This window comes from Mus musculus, chromosome 6 (assembly GCF_000001635.26).
Source record: "Mus musculus strain C57BL/6J chromosome 6, GRCm38.p6 C57BL/6J".
Taxonomy (NCBI): Eukaryota; Metazoa; Chordata; class Mammalia; order Rodentia; family Muridae; genus Mus; species Mus musculus.
Genome location: NC_000072.6, coordinates 88,819,443 through 88,828,822, shown reverse-complemented (window position 1 = coordinate 88,828,822; position 9,380 = coordinate 88,819,443). Strand labels below are relative to the sequence as shown.

Sequence of the window (9,380 nt, the reverse complement as noted above, 5' to 3'; positions counted from 1 at the left end):
GCCAGCCCAGGTGCTGGAATTTGGTCATAGCGAAAGTGGGCCAGCCTGATTCTGGTGACACTCGGAAAGTAGAGCTGTTTGGTCAGGAGATTGTGGGGAGCAAGGGGAGGTGCCCAGGACTCCAGCAACAGACTCACCCACAGCCAGGGGAATGACATGAGTAAAGATGGGGTGTGGCCATGCCAGGCACTCAGTTAACAGCAAGCTGTTCAGGCTGCTCGAGCACTGGGGTGGGGGTGGGGGGCTATGCTCTAGCATGACCTCCCCAAGAACGCATGGGAGAATAAAAAATCCAGGTATTGAATTGACCTTTGACCCTGGAAAGGGCTGCCGAGTCCTTCTCACCAGGTGACAAGCACACAACTTCACTGCTTCCAGCACAGGCCTGAAGTTCTCTTAGCAAGAGGAGTTGACACATAGGACGAGAGGCCAGGCAGACAGACAGACACGCAGACACAGGCCTCTCCAAAAGCACGTGGTTTTTATTACGGTGAGCTGTAGTGCACATTGGCTTCTTTAGTAATTCTAAGCCGATACAGGTTCCCCACTAGGAGTATACGTGGGGAGTGACTGGGCGCAGTGACAGTGACAAACCAGTGACCCACTGTGATCCTTAGAAAGTTACATTAGCAATCAGGAGAGAAAGGGAAGTGTGAGGTGGCCCAGAGGCAGGATGTGAGCAGAGCACTCCCCCGATGCTCACATGGTGGAGGGAGGCTGTTCCCCTATCTCTAAGGAACTGGGGCTTAGTGGTTGAGATGTTCCACTGCCTGCAGGTGGCACCTTCTAAAAAGCTTTTCAGGCCCTAAGTCCATGGTTGTTGGAAAAGCCCACAGATGCTCTGTTCTTGCGGGTTCTGGCTCCCCTCCTTCACCCGGGGGAGGACCATCGGCGGTTTCTTGCTGGCTTCCACCTTCTTCAGGCCGAGCCTTGTGTGTCCTAGCATTTTTTCCGTACCCCAATTCCTCTGCATCCTGTGGTGATGGGGGTGACTGTGAAGCCCTGCTGGTCAGGCTTCCTCCAGTGACAGGGGCGGAGTCTGACGAGACTGGCCTAGCTCTCTACAGAGGGAGCCCCGGTGCTGTCATGCAGGGACATGACTCTTAACATGACTCTTACAGGCTTCACAAGACAGTCTTAACTTCTGATCATCCCACCCCTGGGTTTTAGTGTTAGTGGTTCTTTAACCAGATACAAATGCATCTCTAAATGATGTCATGCATGAAAGCCGCCAGCTGGCGTTTGGTTTGGAAAAGTGGCATTGTCAGTGTGCTTTTGGGAGCAGCCTTGGGTGGCTCCTGGTGAGAGTCACAGATCTGAGCACAGTAGTCTGGAATGGTTTTAACTTAATGGAGAGCCAAAATACCCCATGCCCGTCCACTGCTGTCCAGGGTTCCCTGAGCAGGAGGGAGTGCTGGCTGCCCCTCTTCCCACACTCTTTCTGTCTTCATTTTCTAAACAGAAGGAGAGCTAAGAGGGGGCTCTGGACAGCTCCTGGGCCCTTCCTTCCCTGCATGCAGTGCTTGGGCCCTGTTGAGGGGCACAGTGACCTTATGACCTATAGTAGGTGGCCAGCCTCTGACTGCTATGCATGGTCAGGGTCACCAGAGGGGGCAGAGGGCCCTTCCCAGGACCTAGAATCAACTCCAGAAAGGACACTTGGATCCCACCTTCCTGGAGGCCCACCCACCCCTTCCAGCAGCCAGGCAGCTCTCCTTGGCAGCAGTGCCCCTTTCCAGGGTTCTACATGCATCGACAGGACTCCTGAGGTAACAGCAAGGCCCTCCGTAAAGATAGAAGTGCTCCAGGAGAGCAGTGAGTGCTCCAAGAGAGCAGTGAGCCCCAGTTATTGCTGGCGCTAAGTGAGGCCTGGGGGAGGCCTTCAGGCGGGCACCTGAGAGGACAGGGGGCTTGGGTTTCACTGCTTCAGGGGAGCCTCTCTGAGGCCTGGCTGGGCCATCCTGCTGCAGTCTGGCATGGGGTGCAGACAGCTGTGGTCCTTGTCTGCCGGTAGTCATTGAAGTGCTCTGTGCTGCCCCTGGCAGGCAGCCAGCACCGTGGTGGCTCCATGGGAGTCTCTCCTACCACCAGAGGTAGCTGTGCTACTGGCAAGCAACTCCTAGTGGCTCTGGACAGAGGGACCACCCAGGGCCACAGTCCTCCACCCTGTGTCTTCTCTGCCAGGAGAGCCAACTAGTCCTCAATTAGGGGGCTGGGTCCTCGGCAGACCGACCCTGTGTGGGGGTACTGGTTCCTCCAAAGCCGCCTAGGCTTTACCCACCCACCCATATAATCTTTAATTTAGAATATACCATATATATATTAAACAATTATCTTCAAAGCCACCCTCCTCAGCATGGAGTACTTAGTGACCTGAGAAAAGGTGCCTTTCTAAATACATACAACATGCTGTGGGTGACCAAACTCCCAGCAGGGTGGGAGGGGGGAGTTGTGTGGGGGAGAAGAGCTATTTGGGGCCACCTTCCCTTCCCCCAGCCTGGCTTCCATCTGAAAAGTCGCTGACCAGGTCATAGGGTAGTTGCCCGTTTTGAGGAAGTGCCTTGGAGGGGCACATGAGCCTGCTAGGGAGCTAGCTGTGGGGATACAGGCCACCTCATCATATGCCAGAGGACAGCCAGTCAGAGAGGACTTGGTTCAGGAGGAAAGAGACCTCTGATTATTGCAGACTGGGATCTGGGACTGCCAGAGAGTCCCCGAACCCCACAGGAGCTGGGAGAGGTGGGCAATGCTGCTTTGCTTTTTTTTTTTTTTTTTTTTTTTAATTCAAAGGATATTTCCACACAGTCTCTGTGTAGAAAATATACTCCCTCCTTCATAAAGTGCCTGCTCCTTAAGGTAGTAGATCAGTGGCCAGTAGCCATCTATATGACAAATGATCCTTTTTTTTTTTCCCAAAGCAAGTTGCACTAGGGTACTAAGGGTTCCTCCAATTTGTGATTTTTTTTTTTTTTTTTGAGCCAGCCAGCACTGCCCTTCCTCTGCCTGCCTCCCCCCAGACCATGAGCTGGTTGCCTGGCCAGCATGTTCAGGGTGGACACCCAGCTCCTGCTGCTGCTATCCTGTGAGACACCCACGAGTTTACTTCATGGAGGACGGAGTTGGTCACTTCCGGAAGCTCCCTGTGGAGGACGTGATAGGCACCTTCATACATCTGCAAGCAGGAGAGACTGGGAGTTAGAACGGGTGTAGGACAGGCCGGGGACAGGCGTGCACAACGCCATGCGAGCTCACCAGGCAGGCACATCCAAGTGTTTCCCCTACTTCATTTTTAGATGGGACGTTGCCGTGTTGCTTAGGCTGCCCTGCCTCGGGCTCCCTGGCAGCTGAGAAGGTATCTCTGCTCTGCCCCAGGCAGCACCTTCTTGTCATGAATTACAACTTTGTGACGGTTGGATAGCCCCTGCTGTTCCCAGGGCTCTCCAGCTGGTGAAGCTTAGATTCATCCTTCCTTCAGAGAAGCTCCTTGGTCCATCTTCACACCCCTACCTTCCAACACTCTCCCAAGTTCCCCATCCCTCCCCCCAACCCCCCCCCCCCATAGCAGTGACACCCATGGCAAGGTCTCCAGGGATCTCACTTGCCATACCCAGAGACCCTTGAGGCTTGGCTGTCTCTGGATGACTCTTGGATGTCAGTGACTAGAGGCAGACCGGTGGCCCTCAGTCTTACCATGGCTCTGCCCTGTCCTGGTCAGCTCCCTCCCTTGCAGGTGGCTCCCTTAGCCCCAGCAGCCCAGTAACCACAGTACACTACACGGCTGGCCAGGATGCCCCTGCAATCAGCCTTCCTTCAGAACTGAGACCCACCCAGTTGCCAACTGCCTTCGGAGTTCTTTCTGATGTCCGCTGGGGTCACCCATCTCAGGGGACACTGCAGCCAGCTCCCTTGCTTCTACAGGCTCAAAGCCCAGGAGCAGCCTTCAGTGCAGTATAAGGCAATCAACAGCTCCACCACCCCTGGCTACTTATTCCTCTGTGCCCAACATGTCTCTCTCATTTTGAAATATTCAAGGAGGAACAGAACACCAAGATAGCCATCTAACTGCATCTGTGCCTAATCTACCAGTCCTCCTGTCCGCCTGTCTGTCCCTCCTCCCAGCTCTGGGAACCGTCATTTGTTCACAATGTAGGTTCAGGGGCTTAGTTCACACATGTCCATTAAGGCCATGCCACTCCTGGCTGTCTGAGCCTGGCTCATTTTGCTTTTCAACACACTTATTATTCTTCAGAAGCCTCCACATGCTGTGTGTGTTCGCTCCTTAGGTGGGATTGCATGCCAGGGGGCACAGGCGTCTCCCATCTGAGGGCAGCATGCATCTTTCCTCTCCGAGGCTCTGCACAGTGTTTCTCACGGGTCCCTCCTCCTGGGACAGCCTTGTTCTCACGTCTGCTCCCTGTGCCAAGACCAAGAGCTTCCCACCTGTCCTTTCCTTGGTCTGGAATGTTCTACCATGGCTAGTCTCCCAGACAGTTCATGCCTATCAGTTCATGGGAGGGAAGTGTCCTCGAATCCCCCTGGCCTGCAGCCCCTGTCCCCCATTCACAGGCATTCTGAGCATCCATTTTCTCTGTGCTCACTCACTGGGGTGCAGGCTCCAGGGCGAGGGAGAGCCTTTGTCAGACTGTCCTCAGGACCTCCTCCAAATAATCAGGAGTTGCAGAAGTGATGGATAACTGCTGAACAGGGTAGAACTCCACCCCTGAGCAGCAACCCAAGGGGAGCCCTTGACTATTTGCCAGGGTGGTGCAGAGTTGGGGGAAACTGCAGACTGAAGCCCAAGGACCTCAGTTCAAATCCCGACTCTACCACTTTTGAAGAGTCACCTGGCTGTCTTTATAAAACAGTGAGGGTTACGTGGCATCCACACACTTGTGCAGGTTAGGAGCCTAACCATGTGGGTAAGTAGGTGGGTATGCTTCATCTAGGGAGTTACATATTATCTGACTAGTGCCCAGCAGGGTCTCACCTCAATTGGGGTGCCTCCTAGTTCAATGGGACAAATGTCATACACATCTATCTGGACCCAAACAGCATCTGTCCTGAAAGCCGCTGGGTGATACTCTGACTGTTCCTCGTGTCAAACATGTTACACCATCCAACTGCAGCTTGTCTTCAGGGGGCCATAACCACAGGGCCAACCCCAGTAGATGCCCTTGCAGACCAGGCTCACCCAAGGGCCCCAGAACCCGAGCTACGGGTTTTTTTCTTGCCCATGCCATCAGATTGCTCTCTTCCTTTGTTGAGGTTCATTCTGGTGAAGCAATGAACTGGAGAACCATTTGCTGTCACGAAGTTCATTTGCCTCTAACCCTTCAACTGTATCAGTTGAGGAGTCTTCCCAGTCAGGCTGGTCTGACCCCCCAACCACCCCGTGACATGGCCTCCTGTCCCTCACCTTGAGTGTTTTGTCCTGACTCCGGGATGATTCCATGAGCAGGTAGGCACCTTTGCTGTCGCAAAGCCGGTCAGCAGAACCCTGCAGCAGCAGGAATGGCAGTGTCAGCCTGGGCATTGCTCGCTCCACTCTTGCGACGGCATTCAGCAGCTGTATGCCAAAGCACACCTTCAGCCCTGCTCGGCAGACGAGTGGGTCAGAGTTGTACAGGTCAACCTGAGAGGAGGAGATTCTGTCAGCTCGTGGGCTCCTAAGAGGGTGGTCTTCTGCCTGCCCACGGGTTGTGGAGACTGGCAACTCGTTCAGTTCCCGGAGAACGAGGGTCTGACTGAACTGTGCTCTGCACTTTTGCACTAAGACCTGAGCTTGTCTCACATAGCTCGGACTCAGCATACCCTGGGGAGCAGGTCCGGGACCCCCAAGTTGAGGTGCTCAGGTGCCTGATGTAGCTTGATATGTTGATTGAATGGAAACTTCCACACACCCTTCCCTCTGCTTTGGTCATCTCTAGATATTTATCAGATGTAGGCCAAGGTCAGTGCAATAGAAATGCCGGGCCTTGCAGAACTGCTAAGAGATGGCTGTTTCGATTCTCCTACGTGGAATCCAAGGATGTGGAGGGCTGGCTATCTACATAAAGGCCTGTAGGAAATTTCCAATACTGAGTTGGACTTTACAAATATGAGCAGCAAAAGAGCCATGTGTGGTGGTGCATGCTTATAACCTGTGGGAGGTCAAAGCAGGGTGAGCTTGAGTTCAAGGTCAGATTGACCTTGTTTCAAAAATTATATCTAAAACAAAACAAAATACAGCAACACCGTGTTACCATGTTACCCCCTTGGGTTATTTGGTTCCAGAGCATCTCTGAGGGCATTGAGGCATTACAGTCAGCTTCCTCCTCCTCCTCCTCCTCCTCCTCCCATCCCCAACTCCATCTGTCTATGTGGGGTGACAGGTGATGGACATGCAGAGAGGAGCCCAGAAAACATGGGCCAGAGCAGGATGCCCCCTCCTCTACAAGTCTCCTGGGCTCCTGAGAGTCGGCGTGAAGCCGTGGTACCCTTTTCTCCTTGCAGATAGACTCTGAGCAGGTTTGGGACAACCAGATGGTGGGACCAAGGTGAGGAGGGACTGAGGGCTCCTCGGTCTGATACAGCAGAGGTCTCTGAGCCCGGACCTATGCCCATTCACTTCTGCTGCCAGCCCTCCACGGGCCTGGCCCGAGGGACAGGCTGTCCTGCAGTCACCCTGACATCCTGGATTCCTTCCCATGCTGGGCAGGGCCTGAGTCCCCGTCAAGCTGACCGTTTGTGATGAGCTGCACGGGACAGATTAGACACTTCTTGCAGCTGAGCTGGCGAGAACCCCACGGAGCCAGGCCATCTGTTTGGCAGGCTGAGAGAGGGCTTGCGCCTGACAGAGCCGTGCAGGGGCAGTGTGGGGAGAGCTGGCCATGGACCCAGACCATCACAGGTTTCTTTCCACCATAGGGTCTCCAGGGAGCCCTACTTGGAGGAGAGTTATGGGACCACTGGAAGAGCCCTAGGCTTAGGGTTGGTCAAGTCTCTATGGCAAGAGCAAGAGTGACAGTAACCATTGTGCCACCCACCAGAAACACAACGTGAGCGTAACGTGGTGCCGGAGGTACCACCCAGGACCCCATTGTGTAGCAGAACAGCAGCTGCCATCTGAGCTCCTGCTTCTGGTGCAGTGCCCCACATGGAAGCAAGGCTTCTGTTACCCATATGATACAGGAGAGAAACTATGGCACTAAAAAGTCTAGTGGCCCACTGGCATTTGGACCTCAACTCCTGTTCTTCTCGTAGAGCCCTTGGTATTAGGCAGCGTACAGAACCTTCCAGATAAAGAGTACCCATTTCAGCTTCTCTCGCAACTAGGTGTGGTCATGTGACTAAACGCTGGCCAATAATAAGCTAGTATGGGAGCTGGCCATGAACTTTCGGTTAAGGACTGTGAGGCATTACTAAGGCAAGGCTCAACTCTGAGAAGGTACGGTGCCTCAACTCTGAGAAGGCCTGGGGCAGAGGAGGAGACCAGCTCCTGCCTGCCATACTGCTGCCTGTGGATCTGTTCTCACTGCTGTCAGTGTTAGTCTCCAGGCTCTGAGGATGATGGCCTTCTGGAATTCAGGCCACCTGCTGTACTAAGCCTGCTATTTCCATCCTTCCAGAGGCTTCGTCCTGCTCCCCTAGAATGTCCCAATATGCTAGGTCCCTGAGGGCTCTACTCCAGGGGTTAATTGCTTCTGGGGCCCCAGCCACTTCCTGCTCTTGGCTTTGTTTCTGTTTCCTGGTCACATAGACTGTGTTTACACAAGGGTACTTTCTGGGGAGGGAGTCCCAGTGTCAAGGAAAGGCAGATCACAGATAGAACTAGAGCAGGACAGGAGGTGTGGGAGGGGGTGCAGAGGAAATGAAGTGAGAGGATCCAGGAGGCACGTGCTATGTGAGACACTGAGGGAAGCCCTTTGGTCAGCTCACTGAGGACTTCTCTCTCTTTGCGGGCATGTCTAGAAAGATCAGCACTGAGCCAGCATGGCTAGCATTTTCTAAATATTTCTGCTTGTCTGGGCTATGGGATTGAGCATGGGAAGGAGTGAGTGTAGCTACACAGGGTCAACACCTGGCAGCATATCTGCATGCCTTCCTTTCCAATGCCTGTGAATCTCTCTCTCTCTCTCTCTTCTCTCTCTCTTCTCTCTCTCTCTCTCTCTCTCTCTCTCTCTCTCTCTCTCTCTCTCTCTCGGTTTGAATATGCTTGGCTCAGGGAATGGCACTACTTGGAGGTGTGGCCTTGTTGGAGAAAGTGTGGGCGTGAACTCTAAGACCCTCATTCTAGCTGTCTGGAAGCCAGTCTTCTCCTGTCTGCCTTTGGATGAATATAGAACTCTCAGCTCCTCCAGTCCCACATCTGCTGGACACTGCCTAGATGATAAATGACTCAACCTCTGAACCTGCAAGCCAGCCCCAATTAAATGTTGTCTTTTATAAGAGTTGTCTTGGTCATGGTGTCTGTTCACAGCAGTGAAACCTAACTAGGACTCCCCTCTCTCTCTGTCTGTCTGTCTTGTCTCTATCTGTCTGTTTCTCTCAGTGTCTGTGTCTCTGTCTCTATCTCTCCAGCTCTGTCTCTCTCTGTGTATATGTGTGTGTGTGTATGTGTGTGTGTGTGTGCTGACAACTACATTTTTGTTTCTAATATACTGTCAGGTGTCTTTGGCCCAGAGATGAACCTAGGCTCAAATCCTGACTTTACTAACTGTGCTGTTGGGTAAGTGGTTTGCTTTCTTTTGACCCCAAGCTTCCAAAATTTCAAACGAAAACAGACTCAAGGTTACAGGGAGGTAGAAGGGGCTATAGTGTCCAGAAGGTGTGGAAATAAGATTATAGCTTCAGGAAACTACACAGAGAACAAGACTCAGGGGTGGCCATCGTAAAATTGACAGGCAGGAGGTGGGCTGGAAGACTGTTCCACAGCAAACCCAAGCAAATATCTGTTGTCATTTAAACTGGGAGCCACCTGCTTCCCCAGATCCCGCCTTCTCGCCCTCTTGTCTTCCCAGTATGCTATTCCCAGGAACCTGGCTGCCAAGTCCTTCCCTTCAGTCCTCCACTGCCCCTGCACTGGGCAGTTAGGGGAGCATTGCTGCTTGGTCTTTGGAGGCTTTTTTAGCTGTCAGGCTCCATGGGAAATGTGTCATCTAAAGATGAGCCTGAAGACTCCCGCTGCGTGCTGCCCTGTGGTGCCTCTTCTCGCCATCTCCCTGGGGTGGGCAGAGCGGCTATTTTTAAAGTTCAGCACAGGTTCAAGGGCAGCAGGGAGGCAGAGCCGCTCCTGAAGAATGGGGGCGGGGCTCCAGCACCCACCTGGAGGCTGAGATCTCCCTGTTGCCCAGCGCCCCCAGTTCTATGTCCCCAGCAGGGAGACATCTTGGGCTCTCTAG

At 53.4% G+C, this 9,380-nt stretch overlaps 1 protein-coding gene across 4 annotated transcripts in view; it reads right to left on the bottom strand.

Moving 5' to 3' along the window:
• Positions 1-462: 462 nt before the first annotated feature.
• The window catches only part of Mgll (monoglyceride lipase), a 103,949-nt gene continuing 95,031 nt past the window's right edge, over positions 463-9,380 (bottom strand). For 3 of the 4 annotated variants that reach the window (NM_011844.4, NM_001166251.1, XM_011241332.1), the window contains 2 exons: positions 5,417-5,632; positions 463-3,172 (listed from right to left, as the gene is read on the bottom strand). In NM_011844.4, coding sequence (NP_035974.1) covers positions 3,047-3,172; positions 5,417-5,632 — 342 coding nt within the window. In that variant the 3' untranslated portion in view covers positions 463-3,046. The remainder of the gene's footprint in view (positions 3,173-5,416; positions 5,633-9,380) is intronic. The other variant, NM_001166249.1, reaches the window with a different exon arrangement.